This window comes from Lagopus leucura, unplaced genomic scaffold (genome assembly GCF_019238085.1).
Source record: "Lagopus leucura isolate 7727_CA_CO unplaced genomic scaffold, USGS_WTPT01 Super-Scaffold_100012, whole genome shotgun sequence".
Lineage (NCBI taxonomy): Eukaryota > Metazoa > Chordata > Aves > Galliformes > Phasianidae > Lagopus > Lagopus leucura.
Genome location: NW_024962267.1, coordinates 7,089,369 through 7,105,633, shown reverse-complemented (window position 1 = coordinate 7,105,633; position 16,265 = coordinate 7,089,369). Strand labels below are relative to the sequence as shown.

Genomic DNA, 16,265 nt, shown 5'->3' with positions numbered 1-16,265 from the left:
CTAACATAGATACTTTTTAATTTTTCCAGCATCCTGTAATCCACCCTAGTTTCAGATATATTTAAAAGCTATTAATTGTTAATGTTGTGCTTCTTGAATTCTAATTGTGACCAGGCAACGTGCAGGGCTCAGGTTTGGGCAGGATCAGTAACCGCTCCCAGGGGAGCCAGAGTGGCACTGTCTGGAGGAAGCGTGAGCCAAGCTATTTGGGAGCTTGTCCTTGTGCTGTGCATCTGTTTGAAACTAGGACTTTGTGCATAGTCTGCCTTGTGTGCTTTTGAACTGATGACAGCTAATGCTAGCGCTGTGGATTGTTATCTGGTACGCACAGAGGAGTCATTGAGTATTGCTGATTTTCTTTTAAATGGGACTGCAGATGCTAGTGGGTATTTTGGCTATTTCTTCTCACTGATCTCAGACACTTCAAATGGTTGAGGTACTTTTCAGCATTACTGTCTTGTTCTAGTTGGTTTGATCTACCAATTGCTAGTTAAGTTGAAAAGCAATGCATGTACTCTATTTAAAGAAAAAAAATTCTATTCTCTAATGACACAGCAATATTTTAATACATTAATTTTATAATATTGACTGGCAGATCTGTAATAAAATTAATGCTGAAAAACTTTTAATCTGCATGTGTAACTGTGCAATATTATGCAGGAGAATGCAATAAGTGGTACTTGTGAGAAACTGATTTTTTTGTTATGATAAACGTGGGACTGTTACTTTATTCTAGAAGAAGCTGAAACAAGGAATAAGGATATTTATTTTGGTTTTTATTTTAGACTTTATCATGTTAATTGCAACAACATGTTTTCATTTATAAATCATTCAAAATGGATGTTTGTTCATTCAAAATGGCCTTTTTGCATTTGTAATTACTTCTTTTAATATTTTACCTTGATAGCGATGGCAAGGAAATCCAGAATTAATGACAGAAGCTGATTAGAAATTATATCCAGAAAATTTGTTAGTAATAACATTTACAAAATCATGTGTTTGGCTTAAGAAGAATCTGGCAATAAATCTTTTTAGCTTCAGTCAAAAAAAAAAAAAAGTAAGGGTTGAATGTTAGATAACAAATTATTAGAGATATAATGCTATAAAGTAGTTTCTTAAATTTGTGAGATTCTACATGTCCATGCATGTACAGGAAGTCCTCATCAGTGCAGGTTTCTCTGGAAGCATGATATTGTACCAAGGGAAAATTACAATCTTGATCCTCAGGCTTGGAAACTCTGGAAGCAGCAGCTAACTTTCAATTATTATTCTTTAATAAAACATTATCTTCAACTTTTCTTTCTTTCTTTTGTAAGTGAGCTTAGTATCAAATAGGTGGTGTGTATCATCCAGAATTATACAGACAGGTTTTCTTAAGACAATGCTGTAAAGGAAAAATCATGACTGTGGCTGCAAGACAGGCTTCAGAAAAATACGTATTTATAGCGAATTGAACTATTATCTCTTGTGGTTTAAAAGCAAGGTTGGGAAATGAGCATTTATCTTTTCTTGTGGATTGCCATTTTCCCTCTCTTGTTTTCAGAATCCATTTCACATGTTAAATAAGTGTAGAAGACTGTTTGTGCACAGAAGCTTGTTGGATGATGGAGGTTGGAGGGAACCTCAGAAGTCACCTGCTCCAGCCTCCTGCTCTAAGCAGTGCAGCTAGATCAGTCCAGTTATACTTTATGTGAATTGAAACAGTGTTTCAGTCAATAAATTTGAGTTAATAAGTTCATTTTATTTTTTTTATCCATACTGCATCATGAATATTAGGCTTAATTGAGGCCTCAGTGCAGTAGCAGTTATAACTTCCAGTGCTGTTCCCATCTTCCCATGTTAACAGAGCTCTCTGTCCTTGAGGATATTTTAAACTGATTACTAGCAGCAGTCCTTATATTTAGATAGAATCATTTCCAGTTTGTGAAAATGTTCAGGCAAATTTACAACTAATATATTCAGTGCTTCATTTATCTCAATTTTTCCACTATCAAAATGTTTTCTGAACTGTGGTGACTGGTACCCTTTCCTGGGGCCAACACACTCTGCTTACTCCTCTGGATTTGTCTTTTCATGGGGTCTGCCATCAGTTCTGCATATGGAAGTGTTGGAGAATTGTGATCATTTTCCTGGCAGGCAGAATTCCTAATGGAGCCTGCAAAGGACCTCATCTCATGAAGACGTCTCCAAGAGGAGAGAAATGAATGACCCTGACTTTTTTAGGGGGCTAAAGTGGTTTTCCATTATGTCTGTTGAATCACCAGGTGATACAGGCAGGCTTTCAGGAGGGTCTCTGGAATTCAGATGTGATTGAAGCCTTGAAAGCATGGAGGATGTGCAGGATTTGGGAAGGGAATTTTTGGTAGCCTGAGAGTGGCAGCAACAATGGAGCTGCATTTTTTTTTTCCATTGGATCTTCGTAAGGCTACCTATTCCTGAACCTGTTAAATCTCTTCTTATTTATATCCAAAATTAAAGAATAGGCTTCCAGCATTATGTTGGTGTGTTTTTTTCTTTTACTATATACTGTGAGAAGTTGTAAATGGATTCTTGTTTGTTCTCTAGATGGATCCTGTGCAAAAAGCAGTCATAAACCATACATTTGGAGTGTCCATTCCCCCAAAGAAGAAGCAAGTCATTTCCTGTAACGTCTGCCAGCTTCGCTTTAACTCCGATGTGAGTACTGGCTATTTTCTTTTTCTTTTGTTATTCAAAATAGGTTTAATTAATCCAAGCTTCTTTTCTCCAAGTTGGCAGTTATTGTTCTGCATACATTCTGCCCAAACTTCTGGGCTGATATTTTGCCCACTTAAAGATAGAAGTCTGGCACTGATTGTTGCCATACACCTTTGTCCTTGTACCTGAGGAGCAGGCTGCACTTTTTCTCAAGTTCTAGATGCTAACTTCTTAAACATATCAACCATATACTGAAATGCTACTCCAGCAGCATGTCTGTGTTTTCAGATATAGATTGCCATGATAGCCCACATCACATCCACTGGTGGTGGCCTATCGTACAGTCCAGTAAAATTCAAGAGGGAGCAGACAAAAAAACTATGTTCTCTTCATGTCATACCCACTTTTTTTTTTTCAAAAGACATCTTTTTCCTGTTGTTCTTATGTTCTTTCTGATAATGCCTTTGGATTTTTTTTTAATAAAGTCAGCTTTCCAGTAACTTTCAGTTGCAACCATTTTGAGTATTTACTTATACCTGTCCTTTGAGAATGATAAAGTTCAAAGAAGCTGCTTTCTGACGTGTAATTCAAAAGGAAAAAAAGAAAAAAAGCAGTGCAAAAGAACACATTGGCTGATATGACTAAACTGTATATCCAACTAGTTTTTGCCCAAGCTGTGTGAAAAATAAATAAAATCAAGAATATTGACAAGTAAAAAAAAAAAAAAAAAAGTTTGTTTTGGAAAACTATGAACTTTGACACAACATATGTGTTCTCTGAGACTTTACAAATGTTGTTAGGCTAATAGAAATTTAAAGACTCAGACATTTTATTGCTGTTAAGTGTAAGAAGTACTTAAGTGATGCATGATTAGATATTTTGCTATTGTAAGAAATAGTTTGAAGGAAGCTCCTCGAGGCTGTTGAGGTCTTGGTGCTACTAAACATTCTCAGTAAAGGCCTATAAAGTCAGTATCTATTGCTCTGGTTTTCTCTTGCCTCTACCATTGCCCTTTGAAGTGGTTTGTAATGTTATTTCCCTAGTTTGACTTTCTTGTCTAGCCTGGCATGGATTTTGAAGGATTGCTGTCTTACCTTCAAATTGATTTCTGAATCAAAAATCTATCATCTTCTAACAAGCTTATTAAACTTTCTTTGAAGTGGCAATATCTACTTAGTTAACAGATTTCAGTCATTTTTTTATTTAATTCATTTATGTTTCTTTTTAAGGTTAAGGTTTAGGCTTAAAAAAATCTTTCTGCTCTGATTCCTGATCAAAATACTCACTTTTACTGATTAAAACAAGGAACCAGTACAGTTTCTAAAATATGTAGGCCCTGTGGATCTGAATCTTGCTTCTGAGTAGGATCTTATTTCCTCTCTGAGAGAATGGCTCAGCTTGTTCCTGCTCTTCCCTCTCCTTCTAAGGAGTCCCTCTTGATGGCAGGTCCTGTCACTAGAGGATTTTGCACTGACATTCAGATGGTCAAACAGTACTTCAAGGCAGACAGATTGAATCACAACTTAGTGGCAGAAGAAGAAGGAGCTGAAATATTATATCATTTTGTACATCTGCCAACTGAGTAATTTTTCCGAACTTACTTGCTTACAAGGTAGAATAAAAAGTACGTATCATATTCTGCTTCCAACAGTGGCATCACTGTAGCGTGTCAGATTATAGTCTTGTTTCCCCTTTTGGAGTGGCTGTATTCACAGTGCTGTGCTCCTTACTTTTTAAACATGTCTAATACACGCAATTCTAACTGTTAGAAGATATCATAACTCTTTTGTAATGGATGGTTTTATGAATGCATGAAGCATCATGACCATGCCAGTGGTAGTGATAAAAAGCAGTTCCTTTCTAGAGCAGTTTTTCCATAACAGTACATTCATAAACAATCTGGAAACTTGATTTTAAAATGTACTGAAACTCTAGTGGAATTTTAATACTAGAAAATAATTGAATATAAAATAAAGCTTCACAAACATTTCATCACCAGAACATACAAGAATATTTGGAGAACAAGTTTTACAATTGAAACACTGTTCTATTCAAAGCTGTCCAGTCTTTCAGTAGATTATTCAGTTTCTCATGTTAAGCTTGCTTGAGATTTTAAATCTTTCCTCCAGTTCAGTGTTCTAACCTTGAGTTATTTGTTTACACGTGTTATCTTTTCAACCCTCTGCCCATCCCCGAAGTGTGAGAATTTGTTTTTCGTAAATATCACTTCTCCCCTGCCCCTGTAAAAATCTGCAGTCACAGTGTTTGGTAATGTTAGCGTCTTTTCAGATCTTCAGACTCTTTTGTAATTCCTTGACAAAGTTTTTCGTGCCTTTTTTTTATATGCAGAAATGCAAGTGATTTCTTGTAGCTGTTAGTCCTTGAAAGGATGATGCAATTTCTTATCTTTATGGGAAAGGCAATCAGATATTTTTTGACCATCATATCTACTGAATCTTTCAGTGGATCAATTCTACTCTGCAACTTGCTAAGAATGTTTTGAAATCCTTCCTGGTGGCAAAAAAATATATGATTACTTGCATCAAATCTTTGAGCATAGCAGAGTATAGAAGATTTCATCCACTTCAGTTTTTCTTTCTCTGTCTCCACGGAGCTGATGTGCTCCTTGTACATGATGGGCATGTTGTTTCTTTGAACTTCCTTTGACCTAAATTGTGCAAGCAAATAAAACAAAACCAACCAAAAAGTAGTTGTTTGTTTTATTTTATTAAATGAATTTCATTTTCATGGTGTTTGAAGTTCCTGACCTGATCCTAGTATTGATTTGTCTATTACATGAATAATGTACAAACCAATGGAAATTTGTCTGTGAGAAGAATGTTGGTTTCCTCGCCTGTAATCTTGTATTCACACTGTTGGTTCTCACTGTTCTGGATCAATAGAACAAAATAATTCTGACTTAGTCAATTTATATTTGTCAAACCTTCCGTTAAGTTTGCGTAGTTAATTGCAAAGGTTTCAGATTTCTTCTGCTACTGTGTCTGCAGTGAGAGTGTTCTGCCATCAGATCCGGAGGAGGGATCTGCAGCTTTCCTTGGCAGGAGGTAAAGTCTAACATCAGAGTTGGAAAATATTTTAAAATAAGTTGTCTTCGTTCTGGGAGTAAATATATCTAATTTTGAGGTGATGCCACCTTTATCTTGAGAAATAAAATTTGCTAAGATAGTTACTTTTCTCCTAACATATTATAATATGAAGAGAAGTTATGAGTTGTGCGTTACTGGCCCCTCATCTGCTTTGTTCTTCACAATCAGATTGGATTACTTTTGTTCTTAATCAAGTGTTGTTTGTGTTTCAAAGAAGTAAAACCTAAACAGCAAAAACAGACCCCTGCAAGGCTATGGTCAGCCTTTTCTTTGTTTCTTTGCATAAAAGAGAATTAATTATTCGGAAGCAATCCTGTGTATATGCAAATAGAGATGGCTGAAACAAGGCATATGGTAAATAGTTGAAGTACTTAAAAAATGATTGAGGTGAGTCCAAACTGTGAACTGTTTACCTTAAGGGGTGAAAACCAAAGAGTTTATTTTCAATGTTTTACAAAAAGAGTAACTGGCAGCTTTTAAACTTACAGAGGGTACAGAAGGAGACATTACATGGTAGGGGCTGGTTTAGTAAAAGCAGAATAAGAAGACTAGGTCTTTGATCGTTTGTTACTTAAGCTATTTTACTTGTGTGAGGGTATAAAGAAAATGTGAACTAACAACTTCTAATGTTATGGAAATACTTTTTTAATGTGTATTTTATTGATGTGTATTTGTGTAGAAAATATGAAAAAGAAAATGTAGTCAATCTTCTTCTAGAATGTAAGTTGGCATATATATAGTTATAGGAAGGTTCTATGCATTGTGGATAAGTGTCAGTGTGACTCAGTGTCCCCCTTGTTCTTTTTTCCATTGTCTCTGCTGTACCCCATTAAAAGGCAGAGGCTGCATGCTTTACTTCTACAACATTTATGCAAATTCACTTGTGCATTTGGGAAATGTTCATGATTAGCACCTTTAGAAATTAATACTGTTAACGTTGCCAGTGGGCAGACAATTGAGTTAAGGAACATCTTACCTTTAGGAATGTCTTTCTCATTTAAGGGAGATCAAATTTACATACCTGAGTTTCTGTTTGCATACATTCAAGCACTCTGTATTATTATTTCATAAAACCAAACAAGTTATTTTCAGCTACAATTTTTGTAGAGGGATACCCAAGTATTTGTCACATGAGATAGAAGTATGTAGAAGTACTTTGGTAAAATCTGGCAGTTAAACCATATCACAGCACTCTTGGGACCGTCATGTGGCATAGTGGACCTACTGTTTCTGGTAGTCCAGATTTACACTAATATATTTCAAAGGAAATTGACAAGGGTGAAATACAGAAGCCCATCAAAATTTCTGTATATTGATATATAGGAACATTTCAAGAAGTATTTTGAGCTACTTTAATTGAGGACTGTAGCCTAATGCATTTGGTTTTGTTTTGAGTTTTCAGAAAGGTAAAAACAAGTAAATTAAAGTGTCGTGGAATAGCATGTTACTAAAATCAAGCATTTTGCTTTGAATAATTTTGATTTAGTATTTTTAAAAACAGAATTGGTTTGGAGATACTTTGAGGGAGAAAAATTACTTGAGAGGGACAGCAAACTGACAAACTTCAACTGTGGAATGTATAAAACTGTTATTGTGGAAAGCAATTCTGAATTCCATTCTGAAATAAGAATTTGAAATAAAAACCTTCTTTTTCCCAGGAAAATACAGTTTTGGAATGTCTTCAGATGTCCTGTTGGATCAGGAATAGTAACCTTCTACAAAGGAGCTGAAGCCTCCTCTTGTTGAAAGAGGCATTCAATGTGATGCCATCCCTTCCATGAATTCATTGACCACAGCTTGGAAGCTCATTGTGGTTTAACTTAGCAGATGGCTCAGCACAGTCATTCACTCAGCCCCAACCCCTGAGTGAAGTGGGGGAGGGGATAGAAAAAAAACAAAGTAGAACTTGTAGGTTCTGTTTACTAAGACAGATTTAAACTGTTAACCGTGATGGAAAAGGGAGAGAGCAGGGAAAAAAGAATGTTAATAGTAATGATAATTATATATATAAAAAACAACTGATGCACGGTGCAATTGCTGACTGCCTACTGACTGATGCCCAGGGAGTCCTTGAGATGTAGCTGCCTACCCAACCAACTCTCCACAGTTTTCATGATTTTTGTGCGTGGTATAATATGAAATGGCCTTTGCCCAGTTTTGGCCAGCTGTTCTGCTTCAATCCTCTCCTAAGTCCTTGTGCCACTCAGCCCTTTGCTTGCTGGCAGGACAGTATGAGAAGTTCCTGCATTTTGAGGTCAGGGGACTTGGAATTTATTTGTAAGGTTAACACTGAGCTGATATCAGTGAGGCTGCTTCAACAAAACTTGTCCCATGACCTACTTAAGGTGTTCTGGCTGGTACTTAAGAGTGCCTAAAACTAAGTGTCTTGTGTCATTTGGGTAACTCGGATATCCACACCTGAATAGTGGACCTGACAGAGGGTGCTCAGTCCATGGTCAGGCAGGACACCTGTGGACATCATCAACTGTACTTAACACCTGTTATTGGACACAGAAATTCCAACCCATTAACCTTGCTTTCTTGTTTCGTTTTTCCACTCTTTCTTTTTTCCTTCCATTCCTCCAGGTCGAGTCTGGGAGCAGAATATCATTAAAAGAGAGAAATATTTTTAAAAATAGGAAGTTAGTAAGGTTCTCAACAGTGAAGGGAAGTGAAATGGCAAAAGTATGAGTACAAATTAAAGCAAGGAAACTTGTTCTGAGCTAACTTTTATGGTAACTGGTAACAGAAATCAAATAATGTTGAATTAGGTTGGAAATGTCAATTTATGAAGGATAGCATTGCAAGGATTGGTAGCTGATGAGTTTGATTAATCATAGTAGCAAGAACCGAGATGTGTTTCAGAATGTATAAACTTTATTCTGTTGTGAAGTGGAACATGCTTCTATAGAAAACTGTTTAAAAATATATATTAGCCATTAATAGTTGTGGTCGGATTTGCTCCAGTATATTAGAACAAACATAGATGTTTGTATCTCTGCATCAAAATGCCTGTTAACGACATTTTTATTGTTCAATTTCTACATGATGATGAAACAGCATGTGTTCCAGGGCTGTAAATTCTAGTGTTTCAGTAGAATTCAAGCTCTGGTTTGGTGTTTTGTCCAGCTCAGAAAAATTGGGAAATATCTCCATTATATTCACTGCCACCAGAGACCAACTAGCAGAAGGGAGAGAATCCTCTTTGTGGAGCAGATTGTGGTAGTGAGTCAGACCTTGCTCTTGCATAAAGGCCACCAGAGCAAGGGATGCAGCTGCAATCCATGAAAAGGAAATGAGATGTGCTGAAAAAGATCTAGCCTAGCTTTTCAAAAATAGGTTATTCTTCTTATGAATCCTGGGACTCCTTTCAAACCCGTGGTTATATCTATATGAACTATGGATAAGCTTTGCTAAGCAGGTTTTCATATTAACTGTGTAGGTATGATTTATTGAGTTAATTATTTATGTTGCAGACATTCTAGCAGAAACTAAAAGCAACGAGTAAGGTTTGCCCTATCTTTATGGAACTCATAACAGGATCCAAGTAGCAATGGGGTGTGGGGAAGATGGCTGTTGCTGTCTCCCAGAGATTTCTTCTCTGCTTACTCTTGGCTTGCTCTTCTACTTCTCTTTGGCACATCTCCCACAGCTGTTATGTGGCACTGAGTCACTCCAGCAGCTGTGGAACTTAGGCCAGGCTGTGCTGAGCTGTCTGTTCTTCTCTGCTCCAGCAACTGGCACTGTCACCTGCAAGAGAAGCATCAGTCAAGTTGCAAGGATACCTGTTAGGCTTTGGCAAAACTTTTTCTCCATACTTACAAAATCAATAAAATTCTTTCTGCTATTCTCCTCCATTGTTTGTTTCAGTAGTCCACGTTTTTTGGAGCTTGGGCACTAGCTATTATTGTTGGTGTTGATCTAGTCACTTTCCTCTCCAACTGTACTCCAAACTCAAATATGTTACACCAGCAGTCTGTGTGATTTGTTTGTTTGCTGGTGTTTGTTATTTTTGTTGTTTTTTTTTTTTTTTTTTAAAGTAATCTGTTGATTGCTTCTAAATGAAATATCCACTTCCCTCAGTGTCCACTGTCCTTATCTGTAGGAAGCCAGTGGGTACCATCTTGTTGATACAGTATCTTTTCATTGACATAAGTGTGTGTCTGCGCAGCTTATTGCGCTCTGCAATTGATGGCTCTAAGTTGGCGCTGCCTTTTGACATGGTATGCAAAGACTCAGAAATGAAGTCAAAATGCTTTGCAGGAAGATGCAACAGTTGGGTATTAAAAGATGCTGACAGTCAACTTATTATTGCATATATTTAGCTAATAAAAATGATGCAATAATAGTGATCATCTTTTTAGAAAAAGCCAGAAGGCAACTTTATAAAGTTGAGGCTAGTGTTGCCAAATCTTATCTTTGCAAATTTGAATGAATGTCAAAAAGCTAACATGCAAAATAATCAATAGCATCAAATAAAAATTTACAGAACTGTCACCAGCTTTTGGCAAATGTTCTACGTTTTTTCTTATAAATAAAACTATTGGAGCTGATGCTGAGGGTTTGGAGCATAGCAGAGCAGGTAAGGGGTAATTAAAAGCATAAATCTCAGGATCTTGTGAAGGCAATTTTCTGTTTTGAAGACAGATCTGACAAAATGATGAAAGTTGTTAGCTTCATCATGACAGAAATACTGTGTGATTACAGGGTGCAGAGTTGTAACATGCTGAAAGTTCTGTTCCAAACCAACTATTTAATAAAGCAGCTAAGTTTGACTAGTTGCTTTCTTATGATGTGACCAATTTTCACCACTTTTCCATTTTTTCCATTTCATATTAATCTACCTTAATATTTGGAGCAATTTAGTTTCACAAAGCTACTGAGAGCTGAATTTCAAAAATAACACACAGCTTTGGTGTAACAAAAGTATGGCTACTTCAGTTTTACAGATTACTTCAATTACATCCATTCTTAACATCAATTGCATCTACACTTAATATCAGACTACAGTTAAAATTATTCAGCACAGGTGCATCATGTTGTCACTGAAGAGATCTGATAGGTTCATATTTCTTCTCTACGCTGTAATAAATTCAGTTAATTAGCCATTCGTACCCCAGATAGATTCTCAAACTGAGTCAGTTATGAACTGTCAAAATGAATAGTGCTGATTTCAAATATTCTGTCACTCCCTGCTCCTGACAGGGGCAATTTCTGTCATTTTTTTGTACTGTAGCTGTAACTGAATTTTAAAGGTTTCTTGAAGATAATATGGCAATCAATGACTGTATGATCTGCATGTTTCCTAGTTTGCTTTCTCTCTGTATATATCTGTAAACATATATATATGTAACTTTTAGCAAAGCTACTGATGGCATTATATGGTAATCATATTCACACGTTCCAAGAAAGCATGCTTACATGTAAAGATGAAGATTTGCATTGCTGATGTTTTGTTAGATGGAATCTCATATATAAGGCAGTGCATTATGGCTTTGTATTGCACATAGACTTACAGACAAACATGCTGATGCTTAGCTTTAAGACTTAGTTGATAATCAAAAGCAGAAATTCACAACAAATTTTAGTTTTTTAATAAAATCTAACATTGTGTGTCTCAATGGAAAATGTGTTTAAGAGAGGAAAGGCTTCAACCAAGTCATTAATCTTACAGCATTCTAAGTTTGCTAAAAATGTCATAATATCCCAGAATCATAGTTTCCTTAGAGTTGAAAGGAACCTCTGAAGTTTATGTAAGCCAACTGCCCTACAATGAACAGGGATACCACAGCTAGCTTCTCAGCAACTTGGAAAGCGTTTGGTTAAACAACAATCATAGTAATGAGAGTTTAAAATTTTAGTTTATGAGATGTTTAGTTTTTAGAATATAAGAAATAAATGTAACAATTTGTTTGAAATAAAGCATTAATTATGACAGTACTATTGAATTGCGACACAATGACATCAACAAAATTATTTCACTTCTTTGGTCTATTCTACTGTAAATATACACTGGAATAAACCACTGTGCAACTAAAAGGCATCATGAGTCTGAGTATTGTGACATCACTTAAGGTTATTTATTTTGGCTTTTAGAGCTCTTGTTTTCTTTTCTCATTTTTAATTTTATTTGTTATTTTACTGGAGTTTATGTTAAAACTGGTAAGTTCCCTTTTATGTAACGTGTCTTTTAAACCTTCTGCGTGCATAACTTCTGGATTGTCAGAGCAAATGGAAATGAACATTCCGTTTCTTTTTTAAGCTGAAAAAAATGAAAGAAATCGTGTTGTGGCTTTTTCCAAAGATATGTTTAATATTTCAGTCACACATATTACAGAAGCCCATAACTTGTAATGTATTGCTGTATTGTGCCAGAAACAGGTTTTTAATGGGAGTTGGAGAAAATAGGCTTGCATATAATGTGGTGCAAATATCTTATAAAAGTAGGGTTAGTTATGCCCGGGACATTAATAATCAGAATAATTGGTACCGGGAATAATCATAACACGCTTTCTAATTTCAGATTGCCATGGATGCCCTTTTCTTTCATTTACCATTATTCCAGGAAATTATAGAAAGTAATCATTTTTTGTAAGAATCAGAGGAAATTCTATTCCATGTTGTTTCCACATTTTCGTTACCAAAAGCAATGGAATCAAATGATTTATTTCATAGTGGGTAATAAGCAAGCTCCGATTTGCAGATACCTTTGAAAACATTACTTCAGCTCCCGAGGGATGCTCCTCTGACTTTATGTTTGAAAAGAGTTTTTATATTGTCATGCACAGAACATGTGTTGAAAGAGCCTGAGAACCAAAGGTTTAATGAAAGCCAGGGGCTAGAAGCTGAGGCTAGACAAATTCAGTGTAAAAATTAATAGAATATGCTTGAAAAATTTTACAAAATGTAGTTTTTCTGCCCACCACTCAAAAAAGAAAGGCTGGTTCGAGCAGCCTGAGGAAGACTGACGTTTTTGGACACTATGCTTAAGTGGTCACCACAGCACTTTTGGGCCATATAATGTACAACCGTGGATTTGTTAGTGCAAAGATAGTAATTATGCAATTTAAATAAAAGGTGAGGCCATGTGGCACAATCCAGGGGGCTTTGTTTTGTGTTTATGGAAGTCTTAATTTTAATTCTGCTTGGGCTTGTTTGTTTTCAACAGGTCTCATGTACACTATGTGAGGATTGAATGAAGGGAATCAAAGACTATCGTAGGTTCTGACTGATATTGCTGACACTATTATTGCAAATATCAGTAGAAAGGCTTATTATCAAGGATTTGACTGACTAAGCCTTTCTCTTGAGTGCACCTATGTCTCCTGTGTCGTAGCTTTGGCCCCAGACAGTACATGGTCCTACCAACAGCACAGTGCACATGGAGCAAAGTTCAGTTATTTAAAGGGACATCATCAACTTGTCATCAACTTTAGAGTGCTCCAGTGGATACCTTTGTCCTTGCTTTTATTGGAAATTGAAAGTATCATAATGGAAAGGGTATACACACCCCTTAATTTTGAGCTTTGACTTCTGTACATATGTACAAGCCTGTGAATAGTTGATTTAACTTTTTTTTTATGCTTGATGCTCCTTCTAGCTCATCATGTAGCAACAGCAAAGTGCAGAGAAATGGACAAAGCTTGGCAAAAGTGGAGAGAGGCAGGGAGATGGCACTTTGCTCCTGTTCTTACTTAAGATGCTTCGCACTAACAGGGTGCAAACAATCTGCACTCCTCTACTTGCTCAGAGCTGAGGAGCTCCAACCCAGAAGTTGACAAGTGTCCCTTTAAGTAGTGCATGTAGTAGTAGTGGTTTAGCTGTGTAGCTTTTCTTTATAATCCTTAAATTGCGTTTGTATCATGTCTTAAATTCCAAAGATTTTGAAAACATCATATAACTTAATAGCAAGTGATGAATAGAGTCTCTACTGTTTTTATAATGAAGATTGAAAATAGTCTCAATTTCAAACAAATTCAAAGTGAAGTTTATCTAGGAGCTTTTCTTACTGAATGCTTGCTTACTGCAATCTGTTTTAAAAATATATAGTCACAACATGTCACTATACACGCTGTCCTTTTGAGGTAGAAAGCACTGTTTCACAAGGTGTATAATCACAAAGCTTCAGTGTGTAAGAACTTCATCCTCTGTTTTAACTGCAGTTCTCCACCAGTTTTAAGGTACATATAGTTTTTGTGAAGGTTCCACCAAACTGTCTATTCTGTTGTCTAGTCCAGCTGTTTCTACTGCTCACTTATGCTCTTCCATACAGTAAAATGTTTATTACGTGCTGTCCCGCGGTGATTGTACTGCAATGCCTATTTCTACTGATCTTATGACAATTTCCTCGTTATGGCAGCACTCTTTCTAACATCTGAGATGTTTGGATCCCATAATTGCTTTTTTAAAGCATGTAATTTATTTCATTTAACACAATGAGCTAAATAACATAAAAAGTGTTTTTTGCATGATCTAGCAAAAGTTTCCTTGCACTGATGTTGTTATATGCCAGGTGCCAAGGTGTGGTCATCTTGCTACATGAAGCATGCTTTCTCCAAGCATTTTACTTTGAAATGTACTACAATATTAACTTGTATAGTTAATATGTAACCTTCAATAGAGGCACCTAGTACTACCTCTCAAATCATTAAGAAAAAACATAATGTTTGAAAATGGGAAAAATGCAATGCTGAATAGTATGATGGAAAATGTTATGAAAATAGATTGTGTTTTGTATGAAACTGTGTCCAGAAATGCATTGAAGGACATTAGTGGAAATGTCCAGACACTTGGGTTGGATTAAGTTTGTAATGTCTAGACTTTGCAGCTAATGAAGTGGCCTGACTTGTCAAGGTAGTTATAGACTGTCAGGAAGAATAATGGGGTCTTGAAATCAGTGAACAAGCATTTGTTTATGTGTCTTTAGTGGTGCAATTTCAAAAATACTAAGCTAGTCTCTGTAGATAGTTTTAGGACAAAGATGAGGTAAACATTGCATCTTGGTATCTATTTCTGTGGTTCTATCTGGGCAGACCAAGAAGAGTACATACATTCAGTGCTTCAATGCAGGAAAAGAAAAGAAGGAAAAAGAGCTTCTCCTGTCCATTGTGTTCCCCTTTGCTTAGTCTTGGGGGGGTGTGGAAGAAAAAAAATATATATATATACACACACACATATGCATGAGGCAATTTATAGAACAAGCAAGACTGATAAATATTTTCAATTCTTGTGTTTGAAGCTATTGAAGCTTATAGGTATGGTGTTTCTTGTTTTTATCCCTTTCTGCTTGATCTAATAGTGAATTTATAATGCTGTTAATGCTTGTTTCAATTGGTGTTAGTGTAACAATGGAAATACTTGGGACTTCTTTGCTAGATCAAACAGAAAGAAATGGATTTTTTAATCATGTTACAGGGTGATACATGTTTCTAACTACGAGCAATAAAGACTAGGGAACAGTTCATAAAAATTGAATAGCATCTTCCTCAACTGGACATGTTTACATTTGTATAGCTCTTTAAATCTTTAAGCAGCATGGAAGCAAAGAATTAGATTAGAAATAGCAGAGCTGTATCTAATCCTGATGCCTTTTTTTCCAAGTTCACAAAAGCATGTGCTGTTCATTAAAATCCTGTTGTATGAACATATGAGAAATTACATATAGGAGAACTGTTACTATAAAGCTACTATAATTTTTCAGCTGGAACAGTATGGTGCCTACTATTGAAAGTGTCACTTTTCTGCCTTATCATCCATTGTGTTATACAAAAGTACAGATAAAAGTGAGCCTGATTTGTTCTCCTTTGTAGAGCCAGGCCGAGGCCCACTACAAAGGAAGTAAGCATGCCAAGAAGGTGAAAGCACTAGAGGCAACGAAAAATAAACCAAAAGTTGGGTCTTCCAAGGACAGCGCAAAGGCTAACCCAAGCTGCTCCACGCCAGTCACAACCAACATCTCTGACAAATCAGGTCAATTAAAGCTTTTTGTTCTATCCATTCTTTTTCTCCTTTTGTAGATGTGTATATGAAAGAATCTTATTGCATGATGCTGATCCATATCTTGTCTTTTCCAAACTGTTTGTTATATTTCCTTGTATGGAATTGATTAGTTTTGATGTTATGAAGGCTTTTTCCCCCCCCTCCCATCTGAATGCTGACATTGGTGAGTTAATGTTCTCTTAGCAAATTTACTCATATAAACTGTTATTCATGTGGCAGTAGTAATGGATGTGGGTGGGTGTCAAGTCTGAGATGTGTGTATTTAGCTGAGGCACAAGAAATTTCTCTAAAAAATTTTTCCCTTCTGAATAAAATAATACTGCTCCTGTAAGAAGCACACCCACAGAAAGGTAGTGAAGCCTCATGACACAGCTATTTCCTGATTTCCACAGCTCGTTAGTGTTTTAACATCTTTTTTTTTTTTTTTCCCCTCATGTCAGTAATCTGAGGAAGATCAGTAACACTAATTGCAGTGCAGTTGTT

The 16,265-nt window shown here is 36.1% G+C and overlaps 1 protein-coding gene across 5 annotated transcripts in view; it reads left to right on the top strand.

The window, feature by feature from the left end:
* Positions 1-16,265, top strand: part of ZNF385B (zinc finger protein 385B) — a 153,008-nt gene that overhangs the window by 115,709 nt on the left and 21,034 nt on the right. For all 5 annotated transcript variants that reach the window (XM_042875003.1, XM_042875005.1, XM_042875004.1 and 2 more), the window contains 2 exons: positions 2,566-2,676; positions 15,593-15,752. In XM_042875003.1, coding sequence (XP_042730937.1) covers positions 2,566-2,676; positions 15,593-15,752 — 271 coding nt within the window. The remainder of the gene's footprint in view (positions 1-2,565; positions 2,677-15,592; positions 15,753-16,265) is intronic.